This window comes from Phoenix dactylifera, chromosome 5 (assembly GCF_051530095.1).
Source record: "Phoenix dactylifera cultivar Ajwa chromosome 5, Ajwa_hap1_PhDact_Kaust_v1.1, whole genome shotgun sequence".
Classification (NCBI taxonomy): Eukaryota; Viridiplantae; Streptophyta; class Magnoliopsida; order Arecales; family Arecaceae; genus Phoenix; species Phoenix dactylifera.
Window position 1 is genome coordinate 3,066,731 of NC_143194.1, and position 22,394 is coordinate 3,089,124.

Here is a 22,394-nt window from a genome sequence, read left to right on the forward strand (position 1 = left end):
TGTTTTAATTTATAACTAACTCCATAATAAATAAAATACATTGGTTAAAGCTATGATCCAATAGAATATTATCTATAAATATATAAAATAAGTATAATATATTTAAGCCTTCTTGAGTCAAACTTGGTTAATTCAAGTATATTTTGTTGATTTCAGCTTAATTTGTTTAGCTTTAAATGAGGTTGATTCGAGCTTTTTTTTGGGGCTAAGTTCGACCTAAGCTTAAGCTACTCATTGCATTTGACAACCCTAAATGATAGAGCTGAGCTTGATCAAGCTTGAGTCCAATCCAATTTGCTTTGGTACATGTTGTGGAGCTATTATATTTTGTGGAGCACTTTTTTTTTTTTTTTGGTATTTGTTGGAGCACCTTCAAAGTATTTAATAACTAAATATTAATTGGCATTTTTGTTCTTGCTGGCGTAAATGATATAGTTCAGATCCTCTATAGTGCACCTTTTGCACTGCAGAGTGATGTACCATTTTGGACAGCTACCATATTATCTATCTTGAAGGCAGAACACCATTGCTCTCTCGGTGTCATGCACGGTGGCGGTGCACCTTAACATTTAGTACTGCAGTGCGAAAAGAAGAGGATCCTGGATCCAAATGATATGTAGAGGAGTTGAGGAATAACCTTTTTCTTGTTTAAAGTTTTATCTATTTTTTATATCTTTCTTTCTCACTAAACCACCTCAGATAACATTTTTAAGTAAACATAAGGGAACCCACTGCCACAGGATGACCCATTGTTTTCGAGAAAAAAAAGAAATTATGTTGCATCTCCTCCTTTGATTCGAGCGTGGATTTATAAAACCACATTCAAGTATAGGGTTGGTTTCGTTTCTTTCACAGAATTAAAATAAATTTGTGAAGCGGCATATCAATTACTTGGAGACTTGAGGGGACGAAAAGTGGCAGTGGTTCTGCCACCATATGATACTAGGTGAAAGCAGTGGATGGTGTTGGTGATGGCAAAGATGGAGAGAAGATGAACAGGACCATTACGTAAGGCAAACCCGTATCCATTATTACTCCCAACACCAACAAAATCATCCCCTGGTTTTAATTGATCAAAAAGTTTGATTGCACCACATTATAACTCAACAAATAACAAATAACTTCTACATCTATGTACAAGCTGTACTTCAACAAAATCTCAAGTGTCAGATTAAATCATTGGACCATCACTGGACCATGGATCAACTACTTGCCTCACTCAGTACTACTTGGGATATCCTTCAGCCTGAAAGATCACAAGCGTCTCCAGTAGATGCCTTTGGCCATCATGTACATCACAGTCTACATCACCTTTGAATCGATACCCAAGAGTAGGGATCCCAAATCTTCCAAGAATCAAACTTGATCGTCTTCAGCCGATGTACCAGCTGACTTGTTTTGCAGTTTTGTTATGCTCTTTTGCAGTTCCATATTTGACAGGCGCTCTGCTTCCAACGCTCTTTCAAGCTGCGTGCCAGATGAGTGCATGGCTATGACACAGAAAATGGCAGCATTTGTAATAGAACATAACCGTTGTGGCCAGAGTTTACCTTTGCCGCTCGAGCACTCCATTCTCCAAGAATAGCTCTCAGTCTTTCATTTTCCTCGACATACTGTAATGGAACCATTAGTAAAAAAACATGGTGATAGTACACCAAAAAAAAAAACATGGTGATAAGACACCGTCAGTATGTAATTATCACTAAAACATGAAGACATTTGGATTGGAGAACTTAATTAGCTAACCTCATTGTTGGTTACACGAATACGCTGGATTTCAGAGTCCCTCTCAACAATCAAGCAACGGGCGAGGCGTAACTCTGAATGCACCTGATTCATCTGCAACACTAAATCTGAATATATCAGATACCCTTAATAGTTCTATCACATAGAGACATTTCGGCTGGCTGTCCATTTGAAAGGTGGTGCGGGGGGTGGGGATGATTTTCTTTGTTTTAAGAGACTGGAAAAGATTAATCATGAATATCTTACCAGTATTACTAAAATAGTCAGAATTTGTATTCATGATTGGAGCAACCCAGAAAGTACAAGCAAATTATGAGCAGTGCTACAGTAACAAAAACGTCTTTAAAAGAAAAAGGCTGCACAGCTGATGCATAACTCACCAATTGCGTCTCTCGCTGACAGCCAGTACCCACTATAGGCAGGCGGTCAGCCAGAAGGGGAATATGAAAGCAACATATCATCTATGCAGCTCTTTTTTTCAGATTTCCATGTTTCTTTAGCATTTTTCACAAATTATTACCTCAGCAGATAGAGCACGGAGTTCTTGATCACGAGATGCTAACAGATGAGCAAGGTCAACCTGCATATAGTACAAAAAAACTCAGCTGATTTGGGTAATTAGGGTGGATGAGAAAATACCAAGGTCAACCTGCATATAATATAAAAAGACAAAACACCAATGTGTTCTACAAATTTTTATTTATTTTTAAATATTGAAACAAAATACAAGCACGATTTTTTGTACAATGATAGAAAAGTAGAAAAAAAAATTGAAGATCTACTAAATAAGCCTTGGATGGATGTGAAGGCTTCCTATTTCAGAGTGCTCTGCTCTGGACAAGATCAATGGTGATATAGACCCAATCCCCTAGGCTACCCTTTCTTTTAAATTAAAGAACATTTTCAGTTCCCCCTCCCCATTCCCCCTAGTTCGTGGCTTTCTCATCAACTGAGAGTCCCTTCTAGAAGGACAACAAAATAATTGAAGTCCAGACATCAGTCCCACCAATCAGAATAGACTCAGACCAAGACAGCCAAGATTATATCAACAAAAAAAAAAAAAAACAGGAGAAAGCAGACTCAACTGGTATTTCGATTCCCATGTCATTAGTAATCAATAAGATAGATATGCTTTGAGAGTGTAACTAGATATAGGAATAAAAAAGCATTTTTACACTTTCAATAATTAAATTGGATAAGTAAGCTATGAATATAAATAGAATAACATGCATGTGAGTAGCAAGTCCTACGTATCCTTGAAATATTAAACATCAAAGTAAAATTCCCATTAAAAAATACTCATGATATGTTAATGTAATGTCTGTGATGCATTTCCAGAAGAGTTTTTTTTTGGTAGTATTGCCAGAAGTGTTGAAAATCAGAGAATATGGGAAAAGCCAGACTTGTAGACAAGTATGCTAGGTGTTCTCATGAGACTATGATACTGACTTTTAAAATATATAACTCCAATACATACATACATTCATATTGGATAATGTATATATAATATAATTATATACAATAAAATGATAACTTTTAAAAAATCAGAAAATATGGAAAAGCCAGACTTGTAGACAAGTATGATAGACATTCTCATAAGACTATGACACTGATTTTTAAAAAAATATAACTCCGATACATACATATACAATATATTATATATAGTAAAATGCTAAGAGACAAAGATCTAATGGAGTCCAATCAAATAAAAGTGAAATGTACTTTCAGATCACAAGGATAATAAAATCACAGCAAGATATAAACTAGTCCCAAACTTTTTATCGGTTGACAGCATCACTATTATCCATCAAAGATTTATTTTTTATCATTTAACTAAACCAAAGGCAACTATTGTGAGGCCTGACACTTCTAGAATGAGCTGAAATATAGGCCAAAAATCTATGTTTGCCAAACCAACAGGTTTAAGGAAAGAAAATTGAGTCAAAAAGACCAAACTCACACTCACATGACCCATAAACTTGTATCAGCATGATGAACAGCCATGTATTTTTCATCATTAATTGAATATTTCAACTGTTTGAGAAGTGCTTTGAACTAAGTTCCAGAAGGAGGCTGTGAAGTATTGGATATGGCCCATTGTTTACTTTAGGGGTGAACGCCTAGCATTGGTTAACATCCTTATGTTTCTAGGACATCTTTTCTGTTTCTTAAGGGTCATCATAAATCCCTTATTTCTACTTTCATTTAGACTCCCTCTCTCTTGCTTCAATTACCACATTATTGCGAAAGAAGTATGCTTTTCTTCTTTTAACTATTCATTACCTATTCTCAAAAAGCTTGCCATCAATATCCAAAAATAGAAATAAAAACCTTAAAAAATCTAAAGATATTCAGTTTGAACAGATAACAAGTCGATATAAAGAGCATAATGGGATCGTCTAAATTCTTGTTGGGAGGCCCTTACTAAGAATGCACCATAATATCAATCAATATTATACCGTCAAGAAGTATGTTTGCATGAGATACCAGCAAAGAACTCTGGAGGCATATCATTACCATCAAGAAAAAGAAAGAGCCATAGCAAAGGACTCATAATACTCCTTTCCCTCAATCAGATCCATTTCAAATGTAACTAAGTCATATCCTTCAACTTCATATCTTCGAAATTACTCAGATAAAACAACCATCCAATAGAAGAGTATTATCAGTTTGAAAGCCTCATGTATGATTGATGATTATGATGAGAAAAAATAGCAAGCTATGACATAATAAACTACCCTAGTTAATCAATAATGACTCTAAACTTGAATATTTGCAAACCTGTGGGGTACTTCCATCATCAGATCGTTGATATTTGCTTAAGCATTCTTGTAAACGGAGAACCTACAAGAAAGAGATGTGATTTGTGAAAGACATGTTGTATCAGCCAGACTCAAAAATCTGTTAAACATTGAAGTCCAACTTACTGAACAATAGATATTCTACCAATCTATCTTTATTTTACCAAAGACTGGATTTGTATACATAAAATTCCTCCATGTGGATATCAGGAATCCAATTAGCTGACTTCGATTAAAATATAAACCTACTATAATGCAACGCAGAGGTACAAGTGGGATACTAAATACATCCCACAACCTCTATCCCATTTATCACAATATACCAATGCCTCTTTCTCAAATCCAAATCCCTCTCTCTCATTAACACTTCGTGCTTTTTCAAACTGCACACACTATGGAAGATGTTAAGAAGTCGATAGTGATTTTAAATTTCAAATATTTTTTATTTATGTATACAAGATGTTTTATGCCAACTAATTGGGCAAAGTGAGAGAGTTGAGCTCCAATATATTACAGATGAACAATCTATTAAAAATGATTCATATATTTCTACATGGAATTAGATCTTTTAAGGTACACTAACTCATGCAAATATAAAATATATTTAATCTTTCAATAAAAACAAGGGTACTAAAAAGCTACACTAATGATGATAAGAAATTTAATTTATGAAGAGCACTGTTGCTTTAAAATGACGAAAATATGTTGTTACAACAGCCAGATCATTGTTTCCTAGTTAGCGGGAAACTATGCCTAATAGTTAAGAGCATTATTTGTAAAAAAATTGTTTTATACAACAATTGAAAATGATTATTTTCAAACATACATTTTGTTTGATCATCTTTTGAGGGTACTAGTCTATTTAAGTACTATGACAACAGTATATTATGAATTGATTTAAAGAAGATAACTGATTTTCAAACCTTGCATTTTTAAACAAGTTTTTTAATGAATTATTATCATAAATAATATTATCAATAATTATATAACAGAAATGTTATAATAGGTATCTTATGGTGTTAAAAACAAATCATTGAATATGTTGTATAAATTGCTTTGTGTTATTGCTCCGATTATTTTCAATGAGCTCATAAATTAAGATATTATAATTTTGTATATTTGAAAATGTTTATAACCATCCATTTACTTATGTATGCCTATATTCATACAGTGCCCATAAGGACAGAAGACAAAGTCAGAGCACAGTGAATTTATTTAGTAGGTAATAGAAATGTAGATCAAACACTTATATCCTTCAATTTAGTCCATACCTCCTCGCTCAAAAAATGAAGATTTTCCCTTTGGTATTGCAACAACGCCATTTGTTGATCAGAAAGACGGCCACCATCATGATATCTACTAAATCGGGAATTCACAATGACAATAAGACCGAGGTATAAAATATTTTGCAGAATAGATGACACACAAGAAATATATTTTAAATTTTGAGCACATCATCCATGTATCAATAACCTAATAAGCTAACAAATATTCTTGCATGAGACAATTTGAAGTGTTTAGTTTTTAGTTTTCACCAATGATGCCATAAGTAGTTTGACTTCAAAAATTCAAAAAAAAAAAAAAAAAAAAAGATTCTCCACTTCCTAGCGTATTATCTTGCCTTCATAATGAGGTTGTAAATGGCATCAACCAGATAACATTTGAAAACAAAGAACAAAAAAAAAAAATATTATTTGCTTTTGCAAGGTTACTACATGTAAGAGTAAGTAGGGTGATTTTAAAAAACTCATGCAATCGGATGCTCATGCGCAAATGCTCCAGGATTTCAAAAAAATCAAGTATTCGAATCCATTTGGGCTCGATAAAGTCAGATTCAGACATATCAGAACCTTACAAGACCTGAGATGATGTAAGGCCTTATTTTGCAACCATATTGGACATATGTTTTGAAAATCAAGAAGGGGTCAGATCCAATTGAGCTGACATAGGTTGCATCTGGGAAAGGATTTTAGAGCCACTGGCACCAATCCAATTGAGATGATATAGCTTGCATCTGGGAAAGGATTTTAGAGCCACTGGCATGGGGTAGTTGCCAGTGGCTAGCACCACATGTGTCATGCAAGTCTTGCCATGCATACATACTGTCATATCATGCTTTTCCAAAACAAAAGAAAAAAAGGATTTAATATTCCTTTTCAACTAAAAATTCGAGAAAAACAAAAAAAGAAAGACTTAACAGGAATCTTGCAGACCTAGTATCAGGTGTCCATACCGGCCTAGCAAGATACATGCCAGCACTTGGAGTGATGTTTTAAATGTCCCCTTTTTGCACCACACACACACACACACACACACACACACACAGATGATATCCAAATCTTAAAACTTAAAAGCATTCTTATAACATGCAAGGATGCAGATTATGAAAGAAACCTATCTCCTGCATGTTTGCATCAAAAATCCTCTAGGGGCTTTGAACTTGTCATCCCTCTGCCAAATCATCATTGGCATCAGCATCATAAGAGAAGGAATGCTAGGTAGCTTGGTGATATTTCTTGAAAAAAGAATAGTAAATGGCTCATCCAACACCCTGGTCAAATCTTCCATACACAATACTCTGATCTTTAGAATTAAAAAGGGCACTTGGATATAAAAGCACCTTTATGTGTTAATTAAGTAGTGAAGAATTAATCTGTGAGATGTTTCCATGAAGGCCGTTGGATGTAAATGTTGTCAATTTGTCATTCATGCGTACCAAAGACTGATAAATGGTTTATTGGAATTAAAAGTTTAAGCATTGATGTCATGCAAGCCTGACACTAGCATGGGTACATGTATACCAGTCCATTTTTTTAGCACACATTAGCATGCATCAGTGCTATGTAACAATCTAGGCTTGGCATGGACAGTCCATCTTGACCAGCAAAATCAGCACTTTAATCCTGAGGTGGGACTCCAGAAGGTGACAAAAATCATAAGGATAACCACCCAATGCCTTTTTCTTCTCTAAGATAATCTCCGTTTTTTGATTTCAAGAAAGTCCACAAAATCATTAACTGGGCAAATAACAGCAGTATGTCCATTATAACAGTAAACAAGGTTCCTGATCAGGTCTGTAATATGGGGATCGCCTATGAATACTGGTGTCTTTATCAGTGTATATCATGCATGCACAAATGTTCTGTTCTTAGAGCAACAGGTGGGTCATTAGATTGGTTTGCGTATGTACATGCATGTCTAGAAGATTAGGTAATTCATCACAAGGTATAAAAGTTAGAAATTGATACATCAAAAATTATTTACCCTTTTAAATCATAATCAATTTATCATAACTAAATAATCCAAAATGAATTCCTACCTCAGCTCCTCCAATGAACTAGATGGCTGTAATGCAGAATAAAGTGACTTCAAGACATCAGGTTGACCATTTAAAGAATTATATTGATGAACGCACCCTGCAAAATCCAGGATAAAGGAGAAAAGATTGCAATTAAATATTGTATAATATAATGATTAAAGAGTCATTATCAAAGCAAGTGCATGAAAGGTAGAGAACATTTTTGAGTATAATGCAATTCCAGTAATCTACCTCAGCCAAAGACTATTAATTTTGGTGATTTGAAGGTTTGAAATGTTGGCATGTGTGAATGAAAGTAACCCATGGCAAGTGGTGAGCTCTCCCAAATCAAGGCCAAGCAGTCATCACTAATTTACAGGAATGGTGATGGAACAGGTTGACTGACATATCTTGTACGACCTTAGAGCAGTAGTACCAAAATAATCCTGGTGATAAAAAAGAGGTTCAGGTCTCATTTGAAGACAAAAGGTATATTATGCCATGTTGTTTGTCTTTACATACATTGACTGATCCAAAAACCTGTCAAGACTCAAGATAAAATTCACTTGCTAATCTAATGACCAAATTCTGTTAAAGATATCATGCTGACTTTTGAGCAAATGATTGGTTGTGTGTACCAACTGGATCCTGACCTTTCTTATCATTAGAATTCATATGTAGATTGACACTGATCCAATGAAGATCATTCTGGACTTCATCCAATCAAAACAAAATCTGGAAAAATATCAGGTGTAAACACTGTCTAGAAGTTTCTATACAGACTGATGCATCTGGCATCCATCGTCCAACCATGTATTATGTCATGCCCCAGTTTATAGCAGGATTGTGAATGATCTAATACATGAACAGATGGGAATGAAAAGGCAAGCAAATAAACAGTTGATGTCGCACCTCACATGAAAGCCCCTGATCCTTTAACAAATCCTGAATAACGATAACCTTTTAGGAATGAATGGGGGGCTCTGTCCAACTGTCAACATGATGCCCACTTCAGCATAATTTAATTAACAACAAGGCTGAAGTAGGAGTGAACCAGAAGGCTGACAATATCACAGTGCCAAGTTTTTTAGGATGCCAACATCCACCAAATGACTATCACCATCATCTTGATTTGTCCCAGAAGAATCTTACCACCAGATTCCACTATTCAAATATCCCACCTTTTCAGTCTTGATGGCTGGGCTTTTGCCGACAATACATTCTGACAGCAAGATCTTGCCGTTATATCCAAAATTTGAGTTTGGCACCCTTGGAACCACTTGCGATATTAAGGAACAGCCTAACAGCATTCCGGTGGCATGATGGCAAGGCCCTGCTGTTAGGATGATCCAAGAGAAGGAAATGCTTTGAAATATTACCCCACCATGATCGCCAATCTGCAAAGCCTGAAGAACACCCCACCCTAAAAGGGAACCGGCATCGTGATTGCCAATTGCGAGAGCTTTTGGTGCACTGTTCTCCACTCTTGATGGAGTATTGCCGCCTATAGTACAAGATTCTAATTTAAGCTCTACTTCTCACTAGAACCATGTGATTGCCACCCAATCATTGGTCACAAGACACCTCCTTTAGGGTTCATGGGAGTCATTTGCGAGTTCTTCATCCTTGGGTCAAAGTGTGCTCAACCAGGAGTCTACATGAGAAGGTTGTTGTAGCACCCCAACCCTAACTCAGTCCCCGACTCATCCTCATTGGTCTTGACTTGATCAAGTCGGTTGGGTCAACCCAACAGCAAAATTCACCAGCCGGAAAATTTCGAATTCCTAGTTGAGTGGCATGATTTCCACCCGGCCAGGCTGGGGAGGCCGATGCACCTGCTCGTAACGGCAAGGCATGACCTCCGAGAGGATCCAAGGTCGGCCGCCGAATGTGAGCTAGCTGGTGAGGGCGGACGGTAACGCCTAAAATCCTCACCCCTTCTTCCTTTTTTCTCACTATTCTCTCCCTCAGTTTCCCACGATCCTTTATCAATAACCATCATCCTTGTCCTCTATGTGGTCCTGAGAAGTCGTCGAAGCTCTCTCGCCATCGATCTAGTCGAACAGTATGCAATCGTGATGTGTTTGGCAGATACTTACGATCACCAGATATCTTTACCACAGCCACTCAAGTGAATCTTATCTCGCTTCGAATTCATCTCGAAATCATCGATATAGCAGCGCTCTTCACCCAAAACATCCAAGAATTCTCATTTATTTACCAAAACCAGTTATTTACCCCCTAGATCAATTTGTGAAACAATTTCTTTATGAAATTAAAAAGGAGTAATGTGCATTTCAACATACTTTAAGGACAACCATTGTAACTATTCAAGAACAGGGGGGAGCTTTATAAAAATCCCTCCTATCCTAGCATTACTATTGACATTAGAAACTCTTTCCGATTTTTCTTCTTCAGGTCCATATTAATTTTTGTCCTAATGTTTAATTGAAAGACTCATGTATCTCTTAAATATAACAATCAAGAAGCAAGATTACAATTAAAAGAAGCCATAACCACAACCATCAAGCCTAGCCCTAGTATTTGGAACCAGCTCTGCAAGGTCCTTATCCACCGAGAATTATAGGCAACCTCTGATGTTATCAAAAAATGCCCCAATATTCACAATATTAATTGGATCAATTTCATAGTTTGACATGTTCTTGTGACTGGCTTTCAACCTAATGTCAGTCCTCTACCTTTTTTATCCAAACTTGGGATCCATATTGGCAGTGCTGCTACAGTCAAAAGAAGCAAGAGGAACAAACTTTGATTAAGAATAAGCATTAGTATCTGACAAAATGAAGCTAGTATCAGATGGTCAACATAATGAACGGAGGTGAAAGGGTGAAGAGAAAGTGTAGCTTGCACATGGGAGCAGGAGGGAGTCAAAGTTCCAAAGAAAAGCACCGACTATAAGGTTCTATAAATATTGTCCAACCACCATAGAACCACAAGCATAAGCATAAACAAAATTGACAAGCATCATCCCATGAAACTGAAGTCAGCACCTTCATGAGTTGATGGCAGTTATCTTGCAAGGGTAAACAGAAATCATCTGCCAACCACCAGGGATTACTAACTTTTCCATCATAACAAATTACTGATTAACAGGAAAGTGAACAATTTAATTCCCTGAATATTAAAAAGTCTCATTAAATAAAGAACATCCAGGTAAATCTGATCGTGTACATTTAGTAAATTTTATTGTAACGTTTACCTAGATTGGTTTACTCACCTATATACAAACTCATGAAACATCCCGCACATATGACTTCAACAAACATGACAATCCTGCATACATGGCAATGCCAAAAAAAATGCAGTTAGCATCCTTGCATTATCAAGTGCAATAAATCATAGTAGTCAGGCACAAAAATCATTACAGTGACAACTTGCAGAGTTGGATGGACCACATGTATGAATTCAGGTAAGTTAATATTGGTTGGTTACAGTTATGCTGATTATTGTGAAAGCAAACATTTAGATTTCAACAGCCCATGCTGACCAATATATGAGGTGTAAGATACGGTTTCATCATGCAGTTTACATCGACCTCCTAGCATGTTGCATGGTCCATCCTATTAGTGAACTAGCTGCCAGCACTGAGTTTTGGTAAAAAAAGGGACATGTCACATACCAGCAAGCTGATTATAAATTATGTTGACTGCAGAGTTGAGGAGCCTTGTAGATAACACCCACTATTCTAATCTTATTGTACATTTTAGGCAGCTTTTCATCCCCTTTTATTCCCTTAATGAATTCTCAAGAGAGATCGAGATGGAGCAGAAGACATTAAAGAGTTCATCTCCATAAGCTCTAAATGATAAAGTCACCAGCTTTGTGCACATCATATATCCAACTAGGATCACCAGCCATCCTAATCTGGTCTGCATGAATCCCTACAGGCTTCACAAGGAAATCTAATTGATTAGTATAGGATCTTATTGCTGATTCAATGTCTACGTTATGACAAGTGATCTGATAAGATGGGGACAAGTTTGAGAGAAGTCAATGTGAAGTCTCGAAGAGTGAGTTTCAATCAAGAAGTGTTATAGTGGGTTATGAGGCTTAGACTTAAAATAGTTCTTAGGCTGACTTATTGAGCTTTGCAAGCATAATTTCTTTGGCCTTGACTCAGAACACAAAAACACATAGGCTTTGATGAAACTAGGCTGACTTAGAGGAGGCAGTCCAACACCTCTCCAAAGATCTATGTTGAGGGAAAGGCCAATTTTGACTGTCATAAACTTGTACAGTCATTGCAAATTAGGTGTCCGTTCATCATTATATCTGGTAGTTCACTTTTGAGAAATTAAAAATGGATAATAAAATTAAATCATTACCTATGGAAGAAGATAGCTAACAATGTATGGCTCCTCCAACATTCAAATATGGTTTGGATGGCCCCCTGAAGTTTGTCAATATAGCAACTTGGCTCATTGAATATGCTTCTTAAAAGCAATAGGAAATCTCTAAAGTAATCAAAGTAGAATAGAGCAAATACAAAGATGTGCCTTAGGCTAGTGCGATAAGCAATGTTGGTGGGCAACAACCAAAAGGTCATTCACTACAGCAACAAATTAACTAATCTTAATTGCCCCATCCACAACCATAGACTTCTTTTCAATTATCCCAAAATTTCTCAAGGCTCTACCTATAAATGAGCCAACCTTAAAATAAGACGACATGCAAGAATAAGTAGAAGCTCAGCAACAGCTCAAGAATCAGCTTGTATAAGTGGTTAATGATCTACGTTTAAACATTCATAGCTGTGATAAAGCAGAGCTTGAGCACCCTGCGATGAGCTTTGCCCGAACAGCACAAAGATAGTTCATTTGCAGCCTCAGGCAGCAAAGTTTTGCAGTACATTTTAATGGTCTCTGTATTATTAAAAAATGCTAAAAAACACACCACTTTTAAGAAATAAATTTTGAGGTTTCAAGCAGCGAGTATGCTTGTGAATGTCCAGCAACAACCACCTTAGGTCACCATTAACATACACGTGGGAACAATTGGTGTTGGAATTATTGTTCACATAGATTAAGAATCAATGTATAATTTAGACCATGATGTGTATTATTTTGTCACCAAAGAGAGATATATAAGGCACTATTCAACATTTCTCAATTTTTAATTTGCTTCTCATTCATACATGTTATATATAAATTATAATCCTCATATTCTGTATGATGATTATCTGCTTTAGTGAGAGACCCTTTTTTTATTTCCATTATCATCATGATATGCGTCATGAAAGTTTTTTTTTTTTTTGGTACAACGGCAGGTCACACATGTCGAGCATGGGTGCAGTGTCATAAAAGATTTTCATTACAAATGCCTGAAAGCAAATACAGTTAAGGAGCTAGCCAAACATTACATATCCAGAACTACAACTGTGGTGTGGTGAATATGTGTAAAGGAATAGTTTACCTTAGCAATGTTGAGACAGATAATATATGTATATAAGGCTGCCAGACTAAGACGAGTAGCATCAAAGCAGTTCCTAAAATACAAACGATAAGATAAATCAATGAGAAATTATTAAAGTGCACTATTTAAGTGACATACCAAAGTCCATTGCAAGAAACAAGAATTATCTTTACACATTTGTTTCATTTATTTACATGGAGAGACTGAATCAAAGGTAAAAAGTTGATAACATATATAACAGAAGCTCCAGAAATGTCAATAAAATTTTGTTATTCAAAACAAAAGATTCAAAGTACTGACTGGTTCATATGGTACCAGCCTTGAACTTGTAAGCAGGGTCTTGGTATGCCCCAGTATCTGCCAATCAGGCTGGAACCACCCATACCATGCCAGATCAGAGCGGATCAAAACCACCAAAAGCCTGAAATGCCTGATACTAAGCAGGACCAGCTATAAGCGCTACTTTTGGCTTTTATGAAGGTGGGAAAGTGAGCGAGAGACAATGGAACCTCTCCAAGTGCCCGGACTGAACAATTTTGATCCACATGGACAAACCCCAAAAATAAAGAAAAAGGAAAAAATGTGATTAAGAAACAAATAAATAGGTAAGAGCCAACAAAATTTGGATCTCCATAGAACTCCATATATCACTACACAAGAAACTTGATATATTTAATACCGAAGTGTTTGAACTTTCAAAATTTTATTACATATGATAACTAGAACCTGAAAAATAAACAAAAGGCAAAAAATATGGATGCTAAAAATGGCTGTACCAAGGGTGTACTGACTGGCCACGGTTGTGCAGGCCAGTACATCATGTCAACAAAGTATATGGTACAGCATTTACCATTTCAACCAGGGATCAGTACGACCCAGATCCTCAAGATTTAAAACTTTTATGATAAATGATCCAAAAGAAGTCCATCTAGTCTCTGCTTGGGACAAAACTCAACAATGTTGATCTTTACTCTTGAATCATTTCATTGTTTGAAATATCTTTCTATGACAGGCTGTCAATCTAAGTTCAAACCTTCAGCTTTCTCATCTTGGATCAATGTTAACGAATTCGTGGAAATAGCATACCATAAGCAATAGCGGCAAATGGAAGGCGAGCTATGTTCTTTAATTTCTGGCTGAAAGTGTAATAACCCTGCACATCACATGCATAATCCTATAATATCAGCTACCAAGAAAAGGTAATTGTTGAATATACCTAAAATTCCAAATTATAGATTTCTGAAAAGATAAGCACATGTAAGAATTGCTTTACAAACTGATTCTAAGAAGGAAGCTTCCCTGAAGCAGATCAAGAAAGAAGTGAAAGAAATTTAAGGAATTAAAAGAAAAGGAGAAAATGTATCTCTGTCAGTGTTTGAACATCATCTGAACCCTTCATTTTGGATAACAGTTATTGTTTTTAGTTTGCCATTAAAAGTTCCTAGACATGAGTTTGGGTGGTAGAAAAAAAAATATTAAAAAAAATGCTGGCTGATGGAAAATGGTAAGAAAGAAATTCAGAAGTCTATTACTTAAGAGTCGTGGCATATATAATCAATGAATATGCTACTGGCCCTGTCATATCACTTGTTTTATATTTTTAGACCCACATAAAGTACAAGAATGACAAAGATACACTAAAACCAACTTGAGGATAAAGTAATATGGTTATCATATGGAATATTAGGCCAGCAGGACCATCAGATATTCATTACTAAGGCCAAAGGAACTATACATTTTGACAACAGCATGCGCCAACATTTGACAAGGTGTAGCAAATTGGTACTCATTCTAGTTATCAGAGCATAACATTCATTTGGATGTTTCGAGGATCAAATGGATAGGATCTACAAAACCAACCACCTTGGCATTACAATTCTGCATTTTTTTGTGTATGTTACCAAATAAATAACAAGAAGATAACCTTAAGCCTTGTTCCAGCATTCATATTTAATTCAATTCAGTATCATCCACAAAAAAAGTAAGCTTTATAGACAAGTTTTGGAAGGTAATTCATATTTAAAGCTTTATACATCAAGCTTTATAAACGACTTCAGTGGTAAGATAAAGTCGTGGATAAAAATTAATAATGCACATTTTCTTTTATTTACTTACATGGAGGATTCACCTTGCCACTTAAGATGGTGGTATATGAACATAAAAGGTTGTATTTGATTTAAAAGAATTTGAGGGAAATAATTTGTATTTTTTCCCTAATAAATCAATGAAACTAAAGGTAATAAAGGTTTTTATTAAAAATTGAACTACCCTTACAAAGTGTACATGCACCACAAAAAAAAAAAAACAATTTCAATGGTAAAATATTTGAGCATTCTTGTTTTTAAGCACTTGCATGCATGTCTATCTATACTAATAACAAGTAGCAACAAAACCCAGCCTCGAGCCATCAAGATAGGGCCACCGCTATGAAATTGTTCAGTTATCCATGTACCATTACACTTGATCATGATGAGAGAAAACCATTTCACATGACAACTTTAACACACATAAATTAGCCAAGTATGCTTTGCGTTATAACACAAACTAATAGTGAAAGAAGAATTGAAAGGCTTTTCAAATTGCATGCTATATAAGCAGGTGATAATCAATACCTGCAAGCGCACTTTCCTAACTTGGTAAACCAAATATTGCTGGAATATGGCTGTGGAACATTTATCATTAAGCAAAGAACAAGAAAATGAGTGAGATTCTAATAAATAGTTTGCATTATTTAAAGTTTAATGAGCATAAAACATGGAATAGGGCCTTGATATATCCATGTAAAGTAATAAAAAAAACCTTTAAATTGCATTAAATGGCCAGATGTTTAAAGATCACAACAAAAGATAAAAAAAACATATCTTTTATATATGGGTATTCTCAAGTAATGCAAATGGGAAGATTAAGAGTTCGATATACCATATCCAGTTCGAAATCTCACAGTATACCCCTTATCATTCATGCAGCAGTACAGTATGAGATGCTGTATGCCCCCCATATCTATTCATTATTCACTGAACCATACAGCACTCTCAAGTCAATATGAGTCAATACAGATCAAAATATGTGGGCAAGATGGTCAATCGAGATTTCAAACTTAAAGTAAACTTACTATCTTTATTTACCAATTGTTGGGTTTTGAATTTAGCTAAATTAACTGATCATCATTAAGTTGAGTCCAGGGCTTACTAATTTGAACTATGAATATAACAAGTTGCTCAAAATCCAGTTTTATTATATAATAAAGATAGTGAAAAGATCACATAGAACAATATTAAAGTCTTTATGCAATTGATGGTTAGAAATGGGCTTCATATGTCAGCCACTTTTACATGGTACTGCAAGGGCAGGGCATATTTAGGCAGATGGTCAGGTAGGATGCAGGTTTTGGTTGGTCCTCGTGCAAGTATGCTTAACATTATTAATTTTTTAATACTGTGATAAATATTGCTATTAGATACTGTGTACTCAACTCAATAATAAGTACTGATCATAGGTTATTACTACTAATATTGCTATTACTATATGCTAATGTTGTATTTTTATGCACTCATTTTGTTTAATATTTTAAAGGTTGTTTTTTTGTTTTTCCAAGTTTTGCTGAACTGGAACTTGTATTGGGCTTTCTCACCTTCCTTCAGAGTCAAATGCAAAGGTATGAAGGAGCGGCAAATTTATCGTTAGTTGTTGGAAAGCTAAGAGGAAATTGGTATTATCACATGTTTTGATAGAACTGCATTTAGTACTCTGTAATACTCTTGTCTGATTTCATAATTAGTATGGTTCATATATTTGGATTTTTTAGTTTAATATGGAAGTCGCTGATTGAGCCATTTGGAACAAAGGAGATTGACATTGATGGCAATATGAGAATAAGAGATCATGCCCTCACAGCTTATTGAGTAGATCAGATGTAGCCATGTAACAGCTGCAACATGCTTCAAAGAGACCTAATTTACCAAGATCAACTGGAGAGATGATCAGAAGCCGATTTAATGCACTTTAGTCTATCTATAAAATCTTTGGCACCAAAACTACCCTCGACTTACAACCAACAGGTTGGCTTAAGCTAAAATTTGATAGAAACCTTTGACCTCATTATGATGGTCCTGTTAACAGACAACTTCAGTTCACCTGGACGTCCGATTAACTGCACGATCTTGCATTGGAAAGGTATTATCTATTACCACTTTCCAAATAAGCTCATAATTGAAGATGATTTGCTACATTGATTGAATAAGATGAAATGCATATTGAGAATCAGTTTTTAACTTATCTTTCAATAGAGGAGAATTTCTCCTCAAGTGGGCTTTGTTACTTTCAATCATATGGGCAATATTGCTAGTTGGTTGGAGAACTTTTATTTGGAAGTGACATGAAGCAGTGATTTATGTGCTGCGACATCTTTCCAGTACACACCTCTCTCTCTTACACACAGACACACACACACACACACACACACATATAGAGCAGTGTTCCAAAATGCAAAAAGCAATGGAGGGTGGAGAAAAGACCGCTCACCAACCAAGTAGAAGTCCATTTAGCATTGGATAATGGTTAAAATAGATAAAACAAAAGGAACAGGGTTAACATTTTCTGAAATTTATAAAGTAATAAGAAAGATGGCAGAAAAAGAAAAGTTGATCAACATTTTTTCATAATATTTAGAAACATAGGTGGTTTAAAATTAATATTTTGATAGGTAAGACATCAGCCGAATAACTAAAATTGTATCATAACTTTTTTTAATCATCAGCAACTAGTTCAGGTTAATTATTTGAGAAAACTAGTTAGGTAATTCAAATCAACATCAAACAAATATAAAACAATCGATATGTGATTAAGATGACTTGAAACTCGCCAGGTGCATGACATAATAACATGTTCTTTTCCGATCAACAAAAAGATAATTTAATTAGGGGCAGATCATGATGATAAATGTTGTCATGCTCATGCAGAACCTATTTAAGCTGATAAAGCTAGCTTTAGGCACCAGCTGCCAGTGCTCGCTCACATAATATCATCACCCAGGAACTAGGAAAGGTGATCAAGCTCCAAATAAGGCAAGTACTTAGGCACTTGGCGGCCCATATAATGTGTACATTTGTAAGCACTACCACACTCATTGAAAGTTCATGTTGAGCTATCAAAGTTTCAATGCTATGTACACGTAATACATGTAGAAGATTAACAAAGCATTATATCTTAGTCTCCTTTGAAAAATTGAAGAATGGTGACCTGACTACTTAGCACAAAAAGCAGCCAAAGGTTTTCTATACACATGTTTGACTCAAAATTACGAATGCTAATTTTTGCATATGTATTAACAAGATAACTTAAAGCAATAAAAAAAAGAAAATAGAGAATAAGCAAATCTGATAATCAACCTGTAACTATCAGAAGGATGACATTTGAACTGCAGAGCAATGTTGGTAACAGTTTCGGTATTAGAACAAATATCCATGGAGCTGCTGCAGCCAAGACAGCATAACCGGCCTAGAAAAAAAGAATAAACCTATGACTACCTAACAAGTACTTAAAAAGGAATAATCACACCAACTTGAGTAGTGATTCAAAAAGAATACAAGGGAAAGAGGTAGACAGAAAAGAAAACATTGCCTAATATGCTTTATTTGAATGGAAATATACAGAAGAAGAAGAAGATAGTATACTTGCCAATAAGAAACAATACATAACACTGCCAAATATGCTTCTACGCTGCCGATGAACAGATAATGGAGCTTCTTGCAATATATCAACGAACCTACAGCATATAAATGATAAATCTTCCAACAGTAACCAAAAGTAACTTAAAGCTTTTTCAGTGGTAATGCTGTACAATGACCAATTGTTTCTCCAATATGACACCCACTTTAACAAAAATTAGCCATATGCAAAAGTGAGCAGTTAAAATCAAATAACAAGACCACAAGGAAAAAAGAAACTGAAATATGTTTCAATCACTAAAAAGAAAATGCGAGTCAAAAAATGCAAACTATCTGCAGTTCTTATACTTCCATTTATAAAGCATCACCACCTTGATAGAATAAACCATCATTTCACGGAAGTGGTTAGAAAACAATATATTATCGGACTTTCTCATTCTTAGTTGTCGGCAATACTAAGATCCATTGATTTGGCGCCCGCAGGCTGGGGGGGATATGCTCCAAATCCATTTTTTAAGAGCCACATGATCCATTGATTTGGAAAAGGATTGAGTACATCATAAGAAATGGTGCTGTACCACAAGAATCCAAGAGCTTGTCAAACTTGTAAGTACATTTTCAAGTGAATAACACCCACATGCTGCATTCACCGAACCTTAGATCTCTTAAGAGTAGCAAGGTCCCCACTCTGTTTCCAGTATAGGACCCATTAAGGCAATTATAAAGCTTGTGATGCACAATGTATATATATGTGTGTGTGCGCTCTCTCTCTCACACACACACACAAACACAAAAGAAGGGGTAACTTTTCATTACATGCCACATGATCTTTCGCCCGAAAGAATGATTAATCTTCTCACAATGTTGACCATTACTGCACAGATCTCAAAGCACTCTAGATTTCTTTGTGTGCAGCTTTAAGTGGTAATTGCACGATCCAACGGTGGATTCGAATGAAGGAAGAATTCAGCAATTGCACGATCCAACAGTGGATTCGAATGAAGGAAGGATTCATTAATTGCATGATCCAATGGTGGATTCGAACGAAGGAAGGTGAATCCTTTATGGGTAGAATACTACATAAAAACAACATGAAAACTTAGCTTTCTTAATTAGAAGCAAGCACCAATCAAGAATTTCAATTAAACATCTTCGGTCTCTTCCAAATGCCCTCCAAGTGTTCAAAATTGGGTAACAACTCAAATTTTCTCCTTCTCTTCTATGATCCAGGAAACCCTTAATTCGCCCAGACAAGCCGACTGCTTTGGGGCCAGAGACGGCAAGAAACTCGCAAGAAGTAATGCGGACCGATGGGATACGGAATGGTGTAACGAAATGCAGAGACGGAAAGCTAGGGTTTCCAAATTCGAAGGCGAAATACGAAAGGGATTAGAGGTGGAAGGCGGGAGGAGGAGGAGATGGGGAAGCTTACATGTTGTCTTCTTCAGCCATGAGAGCGGTGGCGGACGATGCGTGACGCTCGTGCGACATCGCTGCGTCCTATCCCATGGCGAGTTCTTCTCCTGGGCGCTGCCTCTATAATTTGGGTTTTCGTCCCCCGCTGAGACAGCTCGCGTGCGGGAAGTTACAGCTGTTGTAGAGAAGACGTTGGTCGTGGCATCCCACCCCCACCTGAGACGGAACTCTTACGCATTCAACGCCTTCTATTTCGCCCAAGAACCACACTTATTTGGGGTTTAAAAATTTTTGATACGGTCATAATAGATTGACCCTGGTGTATAGCCCGTTCATCACCCGCTTTACACCATGCCATATGATAAAAATATCCTCTTTTCTCTCTCTCTCTCTCTCTCCCACACAGCCCCCTAAGCTCTTTACAAAATTCTTTTATCCTTTTTCTCCAAAGTTACTAAATGCAATAATAATATTCAGCCTCCTGTACCTCACCTTCGTCTCTTCCGTCGTTCTTCTTGCTGCCTCAATGATCAAAATGCTCTTCTTCTTCTTTTTTTATCTATTTTGACTGGTTCTTCATACAATGCATGTACGAATACATCCAATAAAATTAAAAAACACAAACTCGCGGAGTACTTGTGGCAGCTCCTCTTCTCATGACCACAAGGTTATCCTAAATGGTAGGCCGCGTAGGCAGCCACCCAGTCAGCCGCCCCGTCGACTTCTCTAAATATATGCTTGGCCTCAAAGGCCACCCCATCCCTCATCATCATCCCTATATCCCGGAACAGAGGGTGGTCCGTGCTCTCTCCACTCGGTCCCCCCAAAACCATCCGATGACCTTGGCCGAATCGCCCTTCAAGATTATCGAACTGGCCTGCAACACTTGTCGCACATGTCGAAGACCTGCCCAGGCAACTCGCAACTCTGCCTTCGGAATTGACGTGTCAAACAACCGGCAGCCGCCCACTGCCACCACTCTGGAGTGCGAGCATCAAAATGATCTTCAAGCCCTTACTTTTCTTATGGTATATCAATACTAAAATAGTTCCTCTCCGGAGAGCACCTTAAGGAGGACAACGTCAAAGTGAACATGTTTGAAGTTCACGTTATCTACTTACTAACAATCACTTTCAATATATGTGCCTCCTCGTTCCCATAGTCCTCATCACATAAGTCTTCAACTTCCATAAAGGAGGGGCGCTTGTGGTCTCCCCAGCCTCCACCTCCTTAGCATTCACCAGAACCTTCTTAACAAGTTTCACAATGTTGAAAGTGGCGAGTCTTAATGTAGAGGATGAGCTTGATGACGATGATGATGGAGCTCTTGATCCAGCCATGGATAGTGCCAAAGGACCATAGGCTCTCCAATGATTCCAGCAGAATAGTGATGGTTGTACTCGAGCCTTTGGGCCACATCAATTGTAACCTACATGTGGGAGTTTCGAAAACAAGAGAGCACTGAAGCCGGTTTTCTAGGGTTTTCTGAGGTAGTCAGTGAAGGGGGAGCTAGGGACATACTTGTAGATGAGGTAAAAGTGGTTTGATATAACAAGGTATGTGATGAGGAGGTGGGACAACAACCATGTGATGACTGCAATTAAGGGCATAAAGGCTGACGGCAACATCGGCACCTTAGAGGGAAGGTAGTGAGATCACTATGGAAGGTACGACAAAAGATGGCAACATCGGCACCTTAGAGGGAGGAGTGCCAAGTGGCGGAGGAGGAGGAGGAGGAGAGGGTAGGGGAGAGGAGGCAAACATGTTGTTGATGGTGACAAGGATCTCAAGAAAAAAGTAGAGGATGAGACCTTTATCTTATACGGAGAGACAGAGGCTAGCAAGGGAGGCAAAAAAGTAGGTGGTGGAGAAGAGGTTGGTAAGGTCGTTGCTAATAATCTTGATGGCAACTAAAAAGGAGGAAAGGCTAGTGAAAGAGGATCAAGATAAGAATAGGAATTAGTTTAGTATGACAAAGATTAGATTGGTGGGGTAGGGGGGTGGTGGTGAGGAGGAGGGGCGAGAGGAAGAGGA

At 36.8% G+C, this 22,394-nt stretch overlaps 1 protein-coding gene across 3 annotated transcripts; it reads right to left on the reverse strand.

The window, feature by feature from the left end:
• Positions 1–1,009: 1,009 nt before the first annotated feature.
• On the reverse strand, positions 1,010–20,888 carry FIP1 (FRIGIDA interacting protein 1). 3 transcript variants are annotated; one of them, XM_008779343.5, is made up of 14 exons: positions 20,377–20,888; positions 18,955–19,042; positions 18,666–18,774; positions 15,891–15,940; positions 14,365–14,431; positions 13,279–13,351; positions 11,084–11,139; positions 7,867–7,963; positions 5,819–5,903; positions 4,528–4,590; positions 2,267–2,326; positions 1,747–1,839; positions 1,551–1,613; positions 1,010–1,467 (listed from the first exon to the last, which is right to left on the reverse strand). In XM_008779343.5, exons 1-14 carry the CDS (start codon positions 20,433–20,435, stop codon positions 1,357–1,359), a joined length of 1,074 nt encoding a protein of 357 aa, XP_008777565.2. In that variant the 5' UTR covers positions 20,436–20,888; the 3' UTR covers positions 1,010–1,356. The 3 variants fall into 3 exon arrangements, with proteins under 3 accessions (XP_008777565.2, XP_038985413.2, XP_088577498.1); XM_039129485.2 differs by having other exon boundaries at positions 5,819–5,906; positions 20,377–20,764; XM_088721372.1 differs by lacking the exons at positions 14,365–14,431; positions 18,666–18,774 and adding an exon at positions 12,192–12,256 and having other exon boundaries at positions 5,819–5,906; positions 20,377–20,621.
• Between the last annotated feature and the right edge of the window lie 1,506 nt (positions 20,889–22,394).

Excerpts from the sequence above, each read along its gene's own strand:
- FIP1 (XM_039129485.2), bottom strand. The coding sequence starts at position 20,435 with ATGTCGCACGAGCGTCACGCATCGTCCGCCACCGCTCTCATGGCTGAA. Across the intron at positions 18,775-18,954 it reads TTATGTATTGTTTCTTATTG|GCCGGTTATGCTGTCTTGGC; the intron begins GCAAGTATACTA and ends CTTTTTTTCTAG. Across the intron at positions 14,432-15,890 it reads TTAGGAAAGTGCGCTTGCAG|GGTTATTACACTTTCAGCCA; the intron begins GTATTGATTATC and ends TGTGATGTGCAG.